This window comes from Rhinoderma darwinii, unplaced genomic scaffold (genome assembly GCF_050947455.1).
Source record: "Rhinoderma darwinii isolate aRhiDar2 unplaced genomic scaffold, aRhiDar2.hap1 Scaffold_949, whole genome shotgun sequence".
NCBI lineage: Eukaryota > Metazoa > Chordata > Amphibia > Anura > Rhinodermatidae > Rhinoderma > Rhinoderma darwinii.
The window spans coordinates 45,042-66,069 of record NW_027464524.1 but is presented as its reverse complement, the minus strand read 5'-3'; the positions used below and the strand labels follow the sequence as shown (position 1 = coordinate 66,069).

Here is a 21,028-nt window from a genome sequence, read left to right as displayed (position 1 = left end):
TATTTCACATCAAAGCCTCTGCAATTTTGAACCAATACTTTATATGTCGCCAAATTAGGCCTCAATTTTACATGGTACGCTTTCACTCCTGAGCCCTGTCGAATGTCCAGGCAAAAGATTAGGGCCACATGTAGGGTGTTTCTAAAACCGGGAAACACAGCATAATTATAGAGCTGTCTTGTTATGGTGGCACAAGCTGGGCACCACATATTGGCGTATCTAAGGAAAAATTCCCATTTTCACTATCCCACATCGAGTGCACACGAATTTCTGCAAAACACCTGTGGGGTTAACATGCTTACCACACCCCTAGGTGAATACCTTGAGGGTGTTGTTTCCACAATGTGGTCACTTCTGGGAGGTTTCCACTGTTTTGGTCCCACAGGGACATTGCAAATGTGCCCAAACAGCAGTTTATGACCACGTGTGGGGTATTGCCGTACTCCAGAGAAGCTGCTTTACAAATGTTGGGGTACTTTTCTTTTTTTTTATTTGTTGAGAAAATGAACAATTTGGAACTAAAGCTACGTCTTATTGAAGAAAAAGGATTTTTTTTATTTTCGCTGCCCAATTCTAATAAAATCTATGAAACACCTGTGGGGTCAAAATGCTCACTACACCCCTACATGGATTCCTCAAGGGGTGTAGTTTTCTCAATGGAGTCACTTTTTTGGTGTTTTCACTGTTTTGGTCCCTTAGGGGCTTTGCCAATCTGACCTGGCCTCCGCAAACCATTCCTGCTAAATTTGAGCTCTAAAAGCCAAATGGCGCTCTTTATCTTCTAAGCCCTGCCGTGTCTCCAAACAGCCGTTTATTAACACATGTGGGGTATTGTTTTACTCGGGAGAAACTGCTTTACAAATGTTGCTGTGCTTTTTCTTATTTAGTCCTTGTGGAAATTAGAAAAAATTAGCTAAACCTACATTTTCTTTGAAAGAATGTAGATTTTCATTTTCATGGCCCACTTTCAATAATTTCTGCAAAAAACCTGCGGGGTCAAAATGCTCACTATACCCCTAGATAATTTCCTCAAGGGGTGTAGTTTCCCAAATGGGGTCACTTTTGGTGGATTTCCACTGTTTTGGCACCGCAAGAGCCCTTCAAACCCGACATTGTGCCTAAAATATATTCTAATAAAAAGGAGGCCCCAAAATCCTCTAGGTGCTCCTTTGCTTCGGAGGCCGGTGCTTCAGTCCATTACCACACTAGGGCCACATGTGGGATATTTCTAAAAACTGCAGAATCTGGGCAATAAATATTGAGTTGCGTTTGTCTGGTAAAACCTAGTAAAAATAGATTAAAAATGAATTTCTGCAAAAAAAAAATGTGAAAATTTCCCCTCTAGGTTTCTTTAATTCCTGTGAAACGTTTAAAGGGTTAATAAACTTTCTAAATGCTGTTTTGAATACTTTGAGGGGTGAAGTTTTTAAAATAGGGTGATTTATGGGGGTTTCTAATATAGAAAGCCCTAAAAGCCGCTTCACAACTGAACTGGCCCCTGTAAAAATAGCCTTTTGAAATTTTCTTGAAAATGTGAGAAATTGCTGCTAAAGTTAAGCCTTGTGATATCATAGAAAAATAAAAGGATGTTCAAAAAAACGATGCCAATCTAAAGTAGACATATGGGTGATGTTAATTAGCAACAATTTTGTGTGGTATAACGGCCTGTCTTACAAGCAGATACATTTAAATTTAGAAAAATGCCAATTTTTGGCATTTTTCACGAAATGTTGGTGTTTTTCACTAATAAATATTGAATTTATGGACCAAATTTTTCCACTATCATAAAGTACAATAAGTCACGAGAAAACAATCTCAGAATCGCTTTGATAGGTAAACGCATTCTCAAGTCATTACCACATAAAGTGACACATATCAGATTTGAGAAAATGGGTCTGGTCCTGAAGGCGAAAATAAGCTTTTTCCTCAAGGGGTTCATAATTCACGGTGGGTGTTAAAAGCACGATCCGGGTGTCTCAGACTAGCGCGACCTAATTGGTTCAGATCCTGGTCATGTGATCGTAGGGAAAGTTTGTTGTAGCAACGAACTGGAAAGTTTGTTGCTACAACAAACTTTCCCGGGGACCGATTGGAGGTGCTGCAATCGGTTAAAAGGCAAAACCGGGGGCCATACAACAGCACCCGGGTCTGCCATGCACAGCAGCTTATGAGAACCAGCCGGAGGCCGGTCCTCATAAGCTTCCTGTCAGTGTGACTCTCAGCGTCACACTGACATTTTATAATATGTTATACTACCTAGGTAGTGTAATGTATTATAGCAGCGATCAGTGCTGCCAGTCTTGAAGTAAAAAATAAAGTAATAAAAATGTTTTATAAAAGTGTAAAAACAAGTTATAAAAGTTACAAAACAAAAAATGCTTTTTTCCTATAAGAAGACTTTTATTATAGGAAAAAGTACACATATTTGGTATCACCGCGTTCACAACGACCCCAACTATAAAACTATAATGTTATTTTTCCTGCACAGTGAACAGCGCAAAAAAATAATTAAAAAACAATGTCAGAATCACAACCCTCCAAAAATATAGAATAAAAAGTGATCAAAAATTTGCATGTACCCTAAAATAGTACCAATAAAAACGATAACCTGTCCCGCAAAAAACAAGTCCTTACACAGCTTTTTTTCACTGAAAAATAAAAAAGTTATGGCTCTCAGAATATGGCGACCAAAAAAAAAAAAAATTTTATCGAAAAGTGATTTTATTGCGCAAATGCCACAAAAAACATTAAAAAACTATATACATCTGGTATCGCCGTAATCGTATCAATCCGCAGAATAAAGTAAAATGTCATTTATAGTGCACGGTGAAAAGTGTAAAAAAAAAAAAGACAAAAAACATTATCAGAATTTGTTTTTTTGTCACTTTGATTGCCAAAAAAAATCTAATAAAAAGTGATAAAAAAATCACATGTACCCTTAAATTGTACCAATGAAAACTACAGATTGTCCCGCAACAAATAAGCCCTCGCACGGCTCCGGTGAAGAAAAAATAAAAAAAATTCTGTCTCTCAGAATATAGCGACAGAAATTTTGCAGTGTCCAAAAGTGGATAAGATCGGGCGCCATTTATCAGTGCGACACCGGCCACACATCTGCGGATTATTATTTATGTACCCCATTATTATACCCTCTTATTACGCCCTGATGTACTCTGCCCAATTTACACATACCCCCACATCAAAAACTGAAATACCAGCAAAACCCCAAACAGAAAAGTTACCAAGCAAACTCTGCGCTCCAAAAGCCAAATGGCGCTCCCTCCCTCCCTTCTGAGCCCCACAGCATGCCCAAACACCAGTTTACGTCCACATATATGATATTTTATATCCGGGAGAACCCGCTCAACATTTTATGAGGTATTTGTCTTCAGTGGCACAAACTGGGCACAAGATATTGTGCATTAAAATGCCATATTAGTGGAAAATTTAAATTTTCACTTTGCACCATCCGCTGCGCATTAACGCCTTCGCGCACCACAACTTAATAGCATGTTGTGGTGCGGGGGGTTATATATGGAGCGAGCTCATGCGCTGCGCTCGCTCCATATTCTGCAGGTGTCCACTGTGTATTACAGCTGACACCCAGGACTAATGGACAGAAACAGCGATCGCGCTGTTACAGGAGTCTGTATAAATGATGATATACTGCAATACATTAGTACTGCAGTGTATTGTACCAGCGACCTAATGATCGCTCGTTCCAGTCCCCTAAAGGGACTTTTGGGAGGTTTCCACTGTTTTGGTACCTCAGGGGCTTTGCAAATGCGACATGACACCCGAAAACCATTCCAGCTACATTTGAGCTCCAAAAGCCAAATATTGTTCCTTCCCTTCTGAGTCTTGCCGTGGGTCCAAACAGCAGTATATTACCACATCTGGCGTATTGTTGTAATCAGGACAAATTGCTTTACAAATTTTGGGGTGATTTTTCTCCTTTATTCATTGTAAAAATTCAACATTTCTATGGTTTTTAGAAAAAAGTAGATTTTAAATTTCACGGCCTAATTCCACTAAATTCAGCAAAAAAAACTGTGGGGTCAAAATGCTAACTATACCCCTAGAAAAATTCCTTGAGGGGTGTAGTCTACAAAATGGGGTCACTTTTGGGGGGTTTCCACAGTTTTGCTCCCTCCAGGGCGTTGCAAACGCGACATGGCACTGAAAACCAATCCAGCACAATCTGCGCTTCAAAATCCGAATGGCGCTCCTTCCCTTCTGAGCTCTGCCGTGGGTCCAAACAGCAGTTTAGTACCACATATGGGGTATTGCTAAAATTGGGAGAAGTAGCTTTACAAGTTTTGGGGTGCTTTTTATTCTTTATGCCTTGCAAATATTATTTTTTTTTATATTTTTTCAGAAAAAAAGTAATTTTCACTTTCACAGGCAAACTCCAATAAATATAGCAGAAGACCTGTGGGGTCAAGATGCTAACTATACACCTAGATAAATTCCTTGAGGTGTGCAATTTCCAATACCGTGTCACTTTTGGGGGATTTCCACTGTTTTGGCACTACAAGACCTCTTCAAACCCGACATGGTGCCTAAAATATATTCTAAAAAAAGGAGGCCACAAAATCCACTAGGTGCTCCTTTGCTTCTGAGGCCGGTATTTCAGTGCATTATCACACTTGGGCCACATGTGGGATATTTCTAAAAACTGCAGAATCTGGGCAATAAATATTGAGTTGCGTTTCTCTGGTAAAACCTTCTGTGTTACAGAAAAAAATTTATTACAAATGAATTGCAGCAAAAAAAATAAAAATTTGTCAATTTCCCCTCTACATTGCTTTAATTCCTGCGAAACACCTAAAGGGTTAAGAAACTTTCTGAATGCTGTTTTGAATACTTTGAGGGGTGCAGTTTTTAATATGGGGTGATTTATTGGGTCTATCTAATACAAAAGGCTCTCAAAGCCACTTCAGAACTGAACTGGTCCTTGAAAAAATAGCCTTTTGAAATTTTCTTGAAAATGTGAGAAATTGCTGGTAAAGTTCTAAGCCTTGTAGCGTCCTAGAAAAACTAAATAATGTACAAAAAACGATGCAAATATAAAGTAAACATATGGAATATGTGAAATAGTAACTATTTTGTGTGGTATTACTATCGGTTTTAAAAGCAGATACATTTAAAATTAGAAAAATCATAATTTTTGCAAATTTTCTCTAAATTTTGGTGTTTTTCACAAATAAGCAATGAATTTATTGACCACATTTTTCCACTAATATAAAGTACAATATGTCACGAGAAAATAATCTCAGAATCGCTTGGATAGGCAAAAGCATTCCAGAGTTATTACCACATAAAGTGACACGTCAGATTTGAAAAAATGGAGCTGGTCCTGAAGGCCAAAATGAGCTCGGTCTTGAAAGGGTTAAACACTGTATACACTGTACTGCTATACACACTGCTATAACAGAGGGCTCTCTGCGCAGATGCCTCATGCTCACTGAGGGTATGTTGACACGCAGTGACCAAAAACGTCTGAAAATACTGAGCTGTTTTCAGGCGAAAACAGCTCCTGATTTTCAGACGTTTTTGTAGCAACTCGCATCCCAAGAAGTGACATGCATTTATTTTTCGTGGGCGTCTTTTTAAGCGCCGTATTTTGACAGCGACGCGTAAAATTACACGTCGTGGGAACAGAGCACCGTAAAACCCATTGAAAGCAATGGGCAGGTGTTTGTAGGCGTATTAGGGACGTTTTTTCAGGCGTAATGCGAGGCATAAAACGCCCGAATTACATCTGAAAACACTGCGTGTGAACATACCCGGAGGTTGTTATGTTGTAACCACGGTAACCACTAATGTATCACCTGTTCCTACTTGTTAACTCAGGTTAAATCACTGATTGTATTACCACACTGGTTTATATATACCGTTAAGATTGTTGGTCATTGCTTGACAAAGATCCCATAGCGACGGATCGAAACATTGCCTGCCTGGGGTGAATAAACACACCACTTTTTCTCACCAATTTTCTTGGAGTGCTGCCTCTTCTTTTTTTTGGGGGGGGGATTATATATATATATATATATATATACACACACACACACACACACACATATTATATATACACACACGGTGCAGGTTTAAGCTTCCTACACAAGCAATTGGGCAGCTGAATTTTGGGTGCCCGTCCGTCAAAGACTGCCAGGGACCCCGGAGAGAAGATCCCGGTGGTTTTCACCACTTCTGTCTTCTCTGTACTCATGTACACATTTATAGAATAGGGGCTGCTTCCGCTATTGGTCCCGGTGGTCATGTGACTGGTCACATGATTGCCGAGATGCGGGTAGTAGGAGCCTGCTGCAGGGTATAGCTAGACCCAGCACAGCCCTATCAGTGACCATAGTCAGTGTAACACGGCTGATCTCCCCTACTGTGCACCACCAGTTACAGAGGAAAAGTATAGTGTAATAAAAATAAAATGTAATAAAAATTCCCCAAATGTCTTTTCTTACCTTTGAGGGAAAGGCCATTAAAATAAAAAGGTAAAAAAATTGATAATTACACATATCAGCCCCCCCCCCACCCCAATCATTGCCATTGACACAATTACATTTACGGTAGACAATGACGGTCACAAATAAAAAGTCTAATTTAGGGTAACAATTTATTGCTAGAAAAAATTAGTTTTTTCTTCAAGATATAAGCCTAAAAATGCTGAAAAAGCAAAAGCATTAATAATAGAAAACGTCAAAGACCAACAAATAAAAATATTGTAGTCGTTTAACTGAGAATCAAATCAGAGACATCAGTCATCTGAATAAGGGTCCGACACACCGCCTAATGGAATGCTTTGTTTTATAATAGGGGACATCTCAAATAAAAGAGGCGTGCAGCAGCAAGGTCATCAAATTCACCTTAACCCCTTAACGCTCCAGGACGTACTATTATGTCATGGTAAGTGCATCGTTCCCGCTCCATTACATAATAGTATGTCATGGATGAAACATGGTGCCGTTCGCGCGGCGCGTTCATGAGCTGTGATAGCTGCTGTTTCCGACAGCAGGCTATCACAGCTCAGTGTGCAGGGACCAATCGCGGTGGTCCCCGCAGATTGACCCCTCAGAAGCCGCGTTCAATAGCGATCGCGGCTTCTTAGGGGTTAAACCGCCATCGACGGCCCGCTACATGATAGCGGCCAGCGATGGTGGCTATGGCAACCAGAGTCCTAACAATGGACTCCGGCTACGCCATCGACGGAAGCCTAGTAGGTCCTGACATAGTGAGTAGCTGACCGCTCTAATACACTGCACTACGCATGTAATGCAGTGTATTAGAATAGCGATCAGGGCCTCCTGCCCCCAAGTCCCCTAGTGGGACAAAGTAAAAAAAAGTAAAAAAAAAGTTGTGTAAAAATAAGAAAATAAAAGTTTTAAGAGTAATAAAAGTAAAAATCCCCCCTTTTCCCTTATCAGTCTTTATTATTAAAATAAATAAACAAATAAACTATACATAATTGGTATCGCCGCGTCCGCAACGGCCTGAACTACAAAATTATTTTGTTATTTATCCCGCACGGTGAACGCCATAAAAGAAAATAATAAACCGTACCAGAATCATAATTGTTTGGTCACTTCACCGCCTAAAAAATGGAATAAAATTAGTTCCAAAAAAGTCGCATGTACCTAAAAATGGTAATGATGGAAACTACAGTTCGTTACGCAGAAAATAAGTCCTCGCACGGCTTTATTGATGGAAAAATAAAAATGTTCTGGCTCTTAGGATAAGGTAACACAAAAAGTGAGTGATTTTTTATGAAAAGTATTTTATTGTGCAAACGCCATAAGACATCAAAAAAACTATAAACATCTGGTATCGCCGTAATCGTATCGCCCCGCAGAATAAAGTGAATGTCATTTATAGCGCGCGGTGAACGCTGTAAAAAAAATAGAATAAAAAAACAATAGTAGAATTGCAGTTTTTTAGTCACCACGCCAATTAAAAATAGAATAAAAACTGATCAAACAGCCGCATGCACCCCAAGAAAACTACAATGGATTCCTCAAGGGGTCTAGTTTCAAAAATGGGGTCACTTTTTGGGGGTTTCCACTGTTTTGGCACCACAAGACCTCTTCAAACCGGACATGGTGCCTAATATAAAGGAGGCCTCAAAATCCACTAGGTGCTCCTTTGCTTCTGAGGCCGGTGCTTCAGTCCATTACCGCACTAGCGCCACATGTGGGATATTTCTCAAGACTGCGGAATCTGGGCAATAAGTATTGAGTTGCGTTTCTCTGATAAATCCTTTTGTGTTCTAGAAAAAAATCGTATAAAAAGGATTTTCTGACAAAAATAAATAAATATGTAAATTTCACCTCTACTTTGCTCTAAATTCCTGTGAAACACCTAAAGGGTTAATAAACTTTCTATATGCTGTTGTGAATACTTTGAGGGGTCTAGTTTCTAAAATGGGGTGTTTGATAGGGGTTTCTAATATATGGGCCCCTCAAAGCAACTTCAGAACTGAACTGGAACCCCAAAAAATAAATAAATTAGGCAATACTTTGCTTCTTACATTATACTGATAATGAGCCGTGCCCACCCCGAGATGACCCCAGTTTTAAAAGAGGGCAAGGTATGGCGTAAAGATGTATAAGCTGTGCGCGAGTGCATCAGGGTATACCTACAAATTTAGGATATATGAAGGGAAGGACACCAGTATTCAGCCCCAGCACCGCCTCTACCTGGATAATTTTTATACCAGCGTCCCACTCTTCAACTGCCTCGCTTCCAGAAGTACTGCGGCATGTGGCACTGCTAGAAGAAATCTGAGAGGCCTCCCTAAGACACTGCTTGGGCAAACACTCAGAAGGGGTGAGAGCAGGGCACAATCTAGCAGCAACATATTGTGTGTCAAGTACAAGGACAAGAGAGATGCCACACCAGTACCCATGTACCTGTACGAGGTACCAGTACAGAGACCCCCAAACCAGACTGCATCCTGGACTATAATAGGTACTTGGGAGGGGTGGACTTATCAGATCATGTCCTGAAGCCCTACAGCGCCATACGGTGTGGTATAAGAAGCTGATCGTGCACATCATACAGATGGCATTGTACAATGCGTTACGTGCTACGTCGATGTGCAGGCCAGACGGGAAATTTCCTGGAATTTCAAGAGGTGGTTATCAAGAAACGAATCTTTAGGGACCAAGAAGGGGGATACCCAGTACTTCTGGAAGCGAGGCCACACGCATCGTACCAGGGCAACACTTTCCAGGAGAAGTTCCCAAACTGGCAAGAAAGGAAAAAGTCAAGAGGTACAAAGTCTGCTATAAGAGGGGGATAAGGAAGGACACAATATATCAATGTGACACGTGTCCCGAAAAACCAGGGCTCTGTATGAAAGTGTTTTAAAATGTATCATACATCCCTTGATTTTTAATCTACCCCAGTTTTACTTACCCTGATGCACTCCGCACAGCTTATCCCCCCTCGTCTTTCCCTTCTGTGCCCTGCTGTGTGCCCAGGCAGCTGATAACAGCCACATTGAGGGTATTGCCATACCCAGGAGAACCCACATTACAGTTTATGAGGTGTAGGCTTCCGGTCAAAATGCTCACTAAACCTCTAGATGAATGCCTTAAGGGGTGTAGTTTTTAAAACGGGGGTCACTTCTTGGGGGTTTCAACTGTACTGGTACCTCAGGGGCTTCTGCATACATGACTTAGCACCAGAAAATCCCCAGTAGGCCAAATGGTGGTCCTTTCCTTCTGAGCCCCCGATGGGCCAAACGGCAGTTTATCACCACAACTGGGATATTGCCGCACTCAGAACAAATTGGGCAACAAAATGGGGTATTTTATTCCTTGTGAAAATTTTACATTTTTAGCCGAAACGACATATCATTGGAAAAAATTACATTTTTGTTAATTCACAGCCCAATTCAAATAAATTCTGTGAAAAAATGGTGTGGTCTAAATTGTCACAACACTCATAAATGAATTCCTTGAGGGGTGTAGTTTCCAAAATGGGGTCACTTCTGGTGGGATTCCATTGCTTTGATACCTCTGGGGCTCTGCAAATGTGACATGGCACCGAAAACCAATCCAGCAAAATCTGCACTCCAAAGAACACACAGCACTCCTTCCCTTCTGAGGCCTCCCATGGGCCCAAACGGAAGTTTATCGCCACAAATGGGGTATTGCTGCACTCAGGAGAAATTGGGCAACAAAATGGGGTATTTTCTTCCCTGTGAAAATAAGAAATGTTGATGAAAAATGACATTTTATTGGAAAAAAAATAATTTTTTAAATTTCACAGCCCAATTCGTGCTGTGTAAAAACTGTGGGATCAAAATCGGAACAACAACCATAAATTAATTCCTTGAGGGGTGTAGTTTCCAAAATGGGGTCACTTTTGGGAAATTCCTACTGTTTTGGCACCTCAACACCTCTTCAAACCTGGCATGCTGCCTAAAATATATTCTAATAAAAAAAGAGGCCCCAAAATGCACTAGGTGCTTCTTTGCTTCTTTGGCTTGTGTTTTAGTCCACGAGCGCACTAGAGCCACATGTGGGACATTTCTAAAAACTGCAGAATCTGGACAATACATATTTATTAGTGTTTCTCTGGTAAAACCTTCTGTGTTACAGCAATTTTTTTAATAAAATTGAAATTCAGCAAGAAAGATGAAATTTGCAAATTTCACATCCACTATGATTTAATTCCTGTGAAATGCATAAAGAGTTTAAAAAAACTTCTAAATGCTGTTTTGAATACAATGAGGGGTCTAGTTTGTAAAATGGGGTGTTTTATGGGGGTTTCTAATACATAAGCCCCTCAAAGCCACTTCGGAACTGAACAGGTACCTTAAAAAAAAGGCTTGTGAAATTTTCTTAAGAATATGAGAAATTGCTGTTTATGTTCTAAGCCTTGTAACGTCCAAGAAAAATAACAGAATGTTCAAAAAACAATGCCAATCTAAAGTAGACATATGGGAAATGTGAACTAGTGACTACTGTGGGTGGTATAATCGTCTGTTTTACAAGCAGATGCATTTAAATTCAGAAAAATTTTATTTTTTCTACATTTTCTCTAAATTTTGCAATTTTTCACAAATAAACACTGAATATATCGACCAAATTTTACCACTAACATGAAGCCCAATGTGTCACAAGAAAACAGTCTCAGAATCGATTGGATAGGTTTTAGCATTCCGACGTTATTACCACATAAATTGTAATTTGTCAGATTTGAAAAATGGGCTCTGAGCCTTAAGGCCCAAACTAGGCTTTAATCGTACCAACAACGGAATGTAATGGAGTTTTCTGCTGAAAGCACCTGCTCTAGCACTACAAACACTGATGAGCATTAACCCCTTCGCGACATTTGACGTATCCATACGCCAAAGTCGGGTAGGGGAAGTATGGAGCGGGCTCAACAGAGACCGCAGCATTTAAATCGTTAGAAAGAGGGGGGCGACCACCTCTAACAGCTTATCGCTCCCCCGCAACACAATCATGGGCGGGCGATGGTTGCTACGGCTGCCTGGGGGCCTAATGAAGGCCCCCAGGTCGGCCATCTTTGTACACCTATTAAGACCTGCCTCCGGCAGGGCTTAATAGTTGACTGTCAGAATTACGATGTACTGCAATACATTAGTATTGCAGTATATCGTGCAAGTGATCTAGCGATCGCTGGTTGAAGCCCCCTAGGGGCACTAATAAAAAAAAAAGTAAAAATGAGTTAAATAAAGTTTTTTTTATGTAAAAAAAAAATATATATATTAAAAGTAAAAAAAAAACCTTTTCCCATTTTTCCCCTAGAGCATAGTAAAGAAATAAATAAACATAATTGTTATCGCCGCGTCCGTAAAGGTCTGAAATATTACAATATATCTCTATTTAACCCGCATGGTGAACGCCGTAAAAATAAATAATTGTAAAACGCCAGAATCTCTATTTTTTGGTCACCTAATCTCCCACAAAAAATGAAATAAAAAGTGATCAAACCGTCGCATTTACACACTGAATGGTATTATTAAAAACGACAGCTTATCCCGCAAAAAATAAGCCCTCATACCACTTAATCGACGTTAAAATAAAAAAGTTGTGGCTCTCGGAATTTGGCGACGCAAAATAAATTCTCTTTTTTACACTTAGGTTTTTACTTGTAAAAGTAGTAAAATATAGAAAACACTATATATAGTTGGTATCACCGTAGTCGTATTGACCCGCAGAATAAAGTTATCATGTTGTTTTAATTGCACAGTGAATTCCGTAAAAACGGCGCGCAAAAAACCATGGAGGAATCGCTGTTTTTTTTCATTTTCTACCCCACAAATCATTTTTTTCCCGTTTCCTAGTACATTATATGGCAAAATAAATGGTGCTACAAAAAACTACAACTCGCCCCGCAAAAATCAAGCCCTCATAGTACTATATCGATGGATAAATAAAGGCGTTATGGCATCTGGAAAGTGGAGAGGAAAAAAACAAAATGAAAATCTGAAAAAGGGCTGCGGCGGGAAGGGGTTAACGAAAGGACCTCGAATATATATATATTAGGGAATTGTTGATATGGTATTTAACCCCTTCCCGCCGCAGCCATTTTTCAGATTTCGTTTTTTCCTCCCCACCTTTCATAACCCATAACCTTTTTATTTTCCCATCAATATATCCGTACAATGGCTTGTATATTGCAGGACAAGTGGTTGATTTTCACACCACCATTTCACTGGCATTTGCGGGGTGGAATAGGAAAATAACAGCAATTCCTCAATCTTTTGGGGGGTTTCATTTTTACGGCATACACCGTGCGGTAAAAGCGAAATGTTAACTTTATTCTACCAGTCAATACGATTACGGCGACACCAAATTTATATAGTTTTATAGTATTTATATCGTTTTTTTTTGTTTTACTACTTTTACAAGGAAAAAACTGATTGTTACAAATATAATATGAAATCTGTCGCCATATTCGGAGATCCATAACTTTTTTTTCCGTCGATTGATCGGTATGAGGGCTTATTTTGTAGTTTCTATTAGTACCACCTTGGGGTACATGAGACTTTTTGTTCAATTTTATGTGGGAGATGAAGTGACCAAAAAAACAGCGATTCTGGCGCTTACATTTTTTCAACGTTCACCTTGCGGGTTACATACACGATGTTCCTAATTATTATGCACATTACAGGGGGCCGCCCCTATTTCTAAGCTCTGAAATGCCGCGGTCGCTATGACCGTGGCGTTTAAAGCGTTAAACAAGCGACATCGCGCTCGAGATAGATACAGCCGACACGCTCGTTCAATGGAGCTCCATACTCCTCCATGCAATGTGCACTGTATATACACGGCGGATGTCGGGAAGAGGTTAACCCTTAATGGAAATGTGTCGCGAATTAAACCTTTTTTTTTTAAAGTAAGTTACTTATTTCTATTATATTTTTTACGTTTTTTGCTGTATTTTTTCTCTTCCATATGGTGGAAAGTATTAAAAATTAAATAATAATTTGACATGTTTTCCTATGTTGGCCACCAGAGGGAGCACTTCCCAGAATTACAGCAAGGTGAATAAGGCAAAGCAACCTGACTCACAGCTGCCGTAAATGTGGGAGGGAATCTCACCCCCCCTCCTACAAGCCAGGAAAAGGTGTCTTCAAATTGCTAAGCAGTGTCCGGCTGCCATTTTGGGTGTGATTGTCCAAATGGCAGAAGCTATAGGACACACCAAAAGGCTAAGGGTACGTTCACACGCTTACGAAACAGAGGGAAAACAGCTCCTGATTTTCAGCCATTTTTTAATCAAACTCACGTTTTTGGCGCTGTTTTTTATAATAGTTTTTGGAGCGTTTTTTCTATAGAGTCAATGAAAAACCGCTTAACCCCTTCAGGACCCAGCCAATTTTTTAAAATCTGACATGTGTTACTTTATGTGGTAATAACATTGGAATGCTTTTACCTATCCAAGCGATTCTGAGATTGTTTTCTCGTGACATGTTGTACTTTATGTTAGTGAAAAAATGTTGTCGAAAATTTTGGTATTTATTTCTGAAAAACACCACAATTTAGAAAAAATGTGCAAAAATTAGCATTTTTCTAAATTTAAACGTATCTGCTTGTAAAACAGATAGTAATACAACACAAAATAGTTACTAATTAACATCCCCCCATATGTCTACTTTAGATTGGCATCATTTTTTGAACGTCCTTTTATTTTTCTAGGACGTTACAAGGCTTAGAACTTTAGCAGCAATTTCTCATATTTTAACCCCTTCCCCCTGCTTGCATTCTGGGCCCTAATGTCCAAGCCATTTTTTACATTTTTCCATTGTCACATTCGAAGAGCTGTAACTTTTTTATTTTTGCGTCGGCATAGCTGTACAAGGTCTTGTTTTTTTGCGGGATGACTTGCAGTTTTTTTTGGTACCATTTGAGAGTATATGCGAGTTTTGATCACTTTTTATCAAATTTTTTGTAAGTCAGGATTAACAGAAAACAGCAATTTTTCCATTGTTTTTTATTTTATTTTTTACGGCGTTCACAGTGCGGGTTAAATAATGCAACAGCTTTATAGTCAGGGTCGTTACGGACGCGGCGATACCAAATATGTCTAACTTTTTGGCTTTATTGTATTTTTTTTTAATAGTAAAGCATTTTGTAAGGGGAAAAAGTGGGTTTTTCATTTATTTTTTTCACTTTTTTTTTAAATTAACTTTATTAAACTTTTTTTACTTTTATACTAGTCCCACTAGGGGACTTCACTATCCTCCGATCGCTATTGTAATACACTGCAATACTTTTGTAAGCAGTGTATTACTGCCTGTCGGTTTAAAACGGACAGGCATCTGCTAGGTCATGCCTGCGGAATTATCTAGCAGGCATTCGCTCCAGGCAGACCTGGGGGCCTTTATTAGACCCCCGGCTGCCATAGAAGACACTGACACTCGGCGATTTTATGGCCGGGTGTCGGTGGGAGAGAGAGGGAGCTCCCTCCCTCTGTCCAAGACCATTCAGATGCGGTGCACGCTATTGTGCACCGCATCTGAAGGGTTAAACGGGTGAGATCGATACGAATATCGATCTCACCCGGCAAAGCAGGGACGCCCCCAGCCCTCAGCTGCCTCTGGCAGCTGAGAGCAGGGAGATTTGACGTCTCCCTGCTCTGTTTACTTTATTCTACATAGAATGGCGGCGCTGTAGAATAAAGCCCATTAATGACCGCCGTGAAAAGGCTTATCGGCGGTCATTAAGGGGGTTAAAGAAAATTTCAAAAGGCTATTTTTTCAGGAACCAGTTCAGTTCTGAGGTGGCTTTGAGGGCCTTATATATTAGAAAATCCCCAGAAGTCACCCCATTTTGAAAACTGCACCCCTCAAGGTATTCGAATCAGCATCAACAAAGTGTTTTAACCCTTTAGGCGTTTCACAGGCATTAAAGCAAAGTAGAGGTGAAATTTACAAATTTAATTTTTTTTGCCGAAATTCATTTCTAATAAAAAAAAATTTGTAACACAGAAGGTTTTACCAGAGAAATGCAACTCAATATTTATTGCCCAGATTCTGCAGTTTTTAGAAATATCCCACATGTGGCCCTAGTGTGATAAAGGACTGAAGCACAGGCCTCAGAAGCAAAGGAGCACCCAGTGGATTTTTGGCCTCCTTTTTTATTAGAATATATTTTAGGCACCTTGTCAGGTTTGAAGAGGTCTTGTGGTGCCAAAACAGTGGAAACACCCCAAAAGTTACCCCATTTGGGAAACTACACCCCTCAAGGAATTTATCTAGGTGTATAGTTAGCATTTTGACCGCACAGGTTTTTCCGCTAAATTTATCAGAATTAGTCTGTAAAAATGAAAATCGACTTTTTTCTGAAAAAACATAGAAATTGTTAATATTTACAAGAGATAATAAAGAAAATGCACCCCAGCATTTGTAAAGCATTGTCTCCCGATTACGGCAATATCCCATATGTGGTAATAAACTGCTGATTGGACCCACAGCAAGGCTCAGAAGGGAAGGAGCGCCATTTGGATTTTGGAGCATGGATTTTGCTGAATTGGTTTTCGGTTCCATGCCGCGTTTGCAACACCCTGGAGGGACCAAAAAAGGGGAAACCCTCCAAAAGTGACCCCATTTTGGAAACTACACCTATCAAGGAATTTATCTAGGGGTATAGTTAGCAGTTTGACCACACAAGTTTTTTCGCTAAATATATTGGAATTAGTCTGTAAAAATGAAAATCTACTTTTTTTCTGAAAAAACATAGAAATTTGTAATATTTACGAGGAATAATGAAGAAAATCACCCCAACATTTGTAAAGCAATGTCTCCTGATTACAGCAATATCCCATATGTGGTAATAAAGTGCTGGTTGGACCCACAGCAGGGCTCAGAAGGGAAGGAGTGCCATTTGGATTTTGGAGCACGGATTTTGCTGGATTGGTTTTCGGTGCCATGTCGCGTTTGCAACGCACTGGAGAGACCAAAACAGGGGAAACCCCCCAAAAGTGACCCCATTTTGGAAACTACACCTCTCAAGGAATTTATCTAGGGGTATAGTTAGCATTTTGACCACACAGGTTTTTTGCAGAATTTAGTGGAATTAGGCAGTGAAAATGAAAATCAACTTTTTTTCTGAAAAAGCATAGAAATTTTTAATTTTTACAAGGAATAAAGGAAAAAAGAACCACAACATATGTAAAGCATTTTCTCCTGATTACGGCAATACCCCATATGTGGTAATAAACTGCTGATTGGACCCATGGCAGCGCTCAGAAGGGAAGTAGCGCCATTTGGATTTTGGAGCACAGATTTTGCTGGATTGTTTTTCGGTGCCATGCCGCCTTTGCAACACCCTGGAGGGACCAAAACAGTGGAAGCCCCTCAAGTTACCCCATTTTGGAAACTACACCCCTCAAGGAATTTTTATAGGGGTATAGTGAGCATTTAGACTCCACAGGTCTTTTGTAGAATTTATTAGAATTAGGCGGAGAGAATTAATATCACAATTTTTTTCCACTAAAAGGTTGCATTTTCTCATTTTCAAAGGGATAAAGGAGAAATAAACAACCAATTTTTATAAAGCAATTTCTCCCGGGTACGGAAATACCCCACATGGAGTCATACATTTTTTTCATTAGAAATGAATTAACCCTTTAAGGACTGATCCATTTTTTGCTTTCTTATTTTAGTTTTTCACTACCCGCCTTCCAAGAGCCATAACTTTTTTCTTTTTCCGTCAGTAGAGAGATGTGAGGGCTTATTTCTTGCGGGAGGAGCTGTAGTTTCTACTGACACCATTTAAAGTGCCATAAAAAGTACTGGGAAACTGAAAAAAAAATAGTTAAATATAGGAATATAGGAAAAAAATCTGATTCCATTTTTTGGGGTTTTCGTTTTTACAGCTTTCGCCGTGCAGTAAAAATGAAAACGACAGCGATTTTGGCGGTTTAAATTATTTAAGTTTTTTACGGTGTTCACCGTGTGAGTTAAATAATGGTATATTGTAATAGTTCGGCCTTTTACGGACGTAGCGATATCAATTCGGTTTATTTTTTTACATTACTTTTGAAGAAAAATGGGTAAATCAGGGTAAATGCAATATGTGAGGAGTACATCTGGATATATGTAATATGTGAGGAGTACATCAGGGTATATGTAATATGTGAGGAGTATATCAGGGTATATGTAATATGTGAGGAGTACATCAGGGTATATGTAATCTGTGAGGAGTACATCAGGGTATATGTAATCTGTGAGGAGTACATCTGGATATATGTAATATGTGAGGAGTACATCAGGGTATATGTAATCCGTGAGGAGTATATCAGGGTATATGTAAGATGTGAGGAGTACATCAGGGTATATGTAATATGTGAGGAGTACATCAGGGTATATGTAATATGTGAGGAGTACATCAGGGTATATGTAAGATGTGAGGAGTACATCAGGATATATGTAATCTGTGAGGAGTACATCAGGGTATATGTAATATGTGAGGAGTACATCAGGGTATATGTAAGATGTGAGGAGTACATCAGTGTATATGTAATCTGTGAGAAGTACATCAGGGTATATGTAGTCTGTGAGGAGTACATCAGGGTATATGTAGTCTGTGAGGAGTACATCAGGGTATATGTAAGATGTGAGGAGTACATCAGGGTATATGTAATCTGTGAGGAGTACATCAGGGTATATGTAAAATGTGAGGAGTACATCAGGATATATGTAATCTGTGAGGAGTACATCAGGGTATATGTAATATGTGAGGAGTACATCAGGGTATATGTAAGATGTGAGGAGTACATCAGTGTATATGTAATCTGTGAGGAGTACATCAGGGTATATGTAAAATGTGAGGAGTACATCAGTGTATATGTAATCTGTGAGGAGTACATCAGTGTATATGTAATCTGTGAGGAGTACATCAGGGTATATGTAAGATGTGAGGAGTACATCAGGGTATATGTAATCTGTGAGGAGTACATCAGGGTATATGTAATATGTGAGGAGTACATCAGGATATATGTAATCTGTGAGGAGTACATCAGGGTATATGTAAGCTGTGAGGAGTACATCAGGGTATATGTAATCTGTGAGGAGTACATCAGGGTATATGTAATCTGTGAGGAGTACATCAGGGTATATGTAATCTGTGAGGAGTACATCAGGGTATATGTAATCTGTGAGGAGTACATCAGGGTATATGTAATCTGTGAGGAGTACATCAGGGTATATGTAATCTGTGAGGAGTACATCAGGGTATATGTAATCTGTGAGGAGTACATCAGGGTATATGTAATCTGTGAGGAGTACATCAGGGTATATGTAATCTGTGAGGAGTACATCAGTGTATATGTAATCTGTGAGGAGTACATCAGGGTATATGTAATCTGTGAGGAGCACATCAGGGTATATGTAATCTGTGAGGAGCACATCAGGGTATATGTAATCTGTGAGGAGCACATCAGTGTATATGTAATCTGTGAGGAGTACATCAGTGTATATGTAATCTGTGAGGAGTACATCAGGGTATATGTAAGATGTGAGGAGTACATCAGGGTATATGTAATCTGTGAGGAGTACATCAGGGTATATGTAATCTGTGAGGAGTACATCAGGGTATATGTAATCTGTGAGGAGTACATCAGGGTATATGTAATCTGTGAGGAGTACATCAGGGTATATGTAATCTGTGAGGAGTACATCAGGGTATATGTAATCTGTGAGGAGTACATCAGGGTATATGTAATCTGTGAGGAGTACATCAGGGTATATGTAATCTGTGAGGAGTACATCAGGGTATATGTAAGATGTGAGGAGTACATCAGGGTATATGTAATCTGTGAGGAGTACATCAGGGTATATGTAATCTGTGAGGAGTACATCAGGGTATATGTAATCTGTGAGGAGTACATCAGGGTATATGTAATCTGTGAGGAGTACATCAGGGTATATGTAATCTGTGAGGAGTACATCAGGGTATATGTAATCTGTGAGGAGTACATCAGGGTATATGTAATCTGTGAGGAGTACATCAGGGTATATGTAAGATGTGAGGAGTACTGTAATGGCAGGAAGGAGGTGAAGGGAAGGTGAGCCCTAATCTACCCACCGCCCTGTCCCTGCCTACTTGCAACGACCCGCCCTAGGCGACGGGGTACAACTGGGCGGCGGTCCCTACGCTGTCTAAGTGCACGGGAGAACAAACAGGGAACACGCAAGAGAAGGGGCAGTAGCCCACGGAACGCCGCGAGGAAACGGAGCGGTGAAGAGTTGTCAGGACCAGGATGAAGTGGAGTATACCCAAGTGAGCACGGAGGAGGAAGCAAGCCGGAGGCAAAGCAAAGCGGGTTAAGCAGAACAGCAGCAAGGCAGAAGCACGGCAGAAGCAGGCTGGAGCAAGCAGCAGTGGGGCCAGGAATCCAAAAGATTTACAAGCACTGAGGAGAACACAGCAGGTAATAAAGGACAGGGGGCGGAGCTAACTCCGACTGACCAGGCCGCGATAGGCTATCCCACTTCTGAGCCTGCCACCCTGGTTGGTCGGAGATGGTGTCAGTCGAACAGGTCTGGCCTCAGGTGTGGATTGATTAATCCCAGGAGTATACCTAGACGTAGTACCTGGCAGATCCCTAACAGTACTCCCCCTTTTATGAGGGGCCACCGAACCCTTACTAAGAGGACCCGGTTTAGTAGGGAAGAGAAGGTGGAACCTCCTGATCAATACCCCAGCGTGAACATCACGGGCAGGTACCCAAGTCCTCTCCTCCGGCCCGTACCCTCTCCAATGGACCAGGTACTGGAGGGAGCCCTGGACCATCCTACTGTCCATAATCTTGGGCACCTCGAATTCCACCCCCTCAGGGGTGAGAACGGGAACAGGAGGTTTCCTCGAGGGGAACCAGGACGGGGAGCAGCGTTTAAGGAGGGAGGCATGGAAGACGTCATGTATGCGAAAGGATGGGGGCAGCTCCAGACGGAAGGATACAGGGTTGAGGACTTCAATGATCTTATAAGGCCCAATAAATCGGGGAGCAAACTTCCTGGGCGGGACCTTAAGGCGCAAGTTCCTGGACGACAACCAGACCAAATCCCCGACGACAAACCGGGGGTTAGCAGAACGTCTACTATCCGCCTGAATCTTTTGTGCGCTCTGGGACGCCTCTAGGTTCTTCTGAACCTGGGCCCAGACAGTGCACAGTTCCCGATGAACATCCTCTACCTCAGGATTATTGGAGCAACCAGGGGAAACGGAGGAGAACCTTGGGTTAAACCCGAAATTACAGAAAAACTGGGAGACCCCTGACGAGTTACTGACCCGGTTATTCAGGGAAAATTCAGCAAGGGGAAGGAATGAGACCCAATCGAATTAACAGTCAGAGATGAAACACCTTAAATATTGTTCCAGGGACTGGTTAGTCCTCTCCGTTTGGCCATTAGTTTCGGGATGGAAGGCGGAGGAGAAGGACAGATCAATCTCCAACTTTTTACAAAAGGCTCTCCAAAATAAGGAAACAAATTGTACCCCTCTGTCAGAAATTATATTGACTGGGGCCC

General features: G+C 40.6%; 1 protein-coding gene across 1 annotated transcript in view; it reads right to left on the bottom strand.

Annotated features, from left to right (window-relative positions):
• Positions 1 to 10,078: 10,078 nt before the first annotated feature.
• The window catches only part of LOC142733377 (gastrula zinc finger protein XlCGF66.1-like), a 48,187-nt gene continuing 37,237 nt past the window's right edge, over positions 10,079 to 21,028 (bottom strand). The window contains exon 4 of the mRNA XM_075849544.1: positions 10,079 to 10,219. Within this exon, the coding sequence (XP_075705659.1) occupies positions 10,152 to 10,219 (68 nt within the window). The 3' untranslated portion in view covers positions 10,079 to 10,151. The remainder of the gene's footprint in view (positions 10,220 to 21,028) is intronic.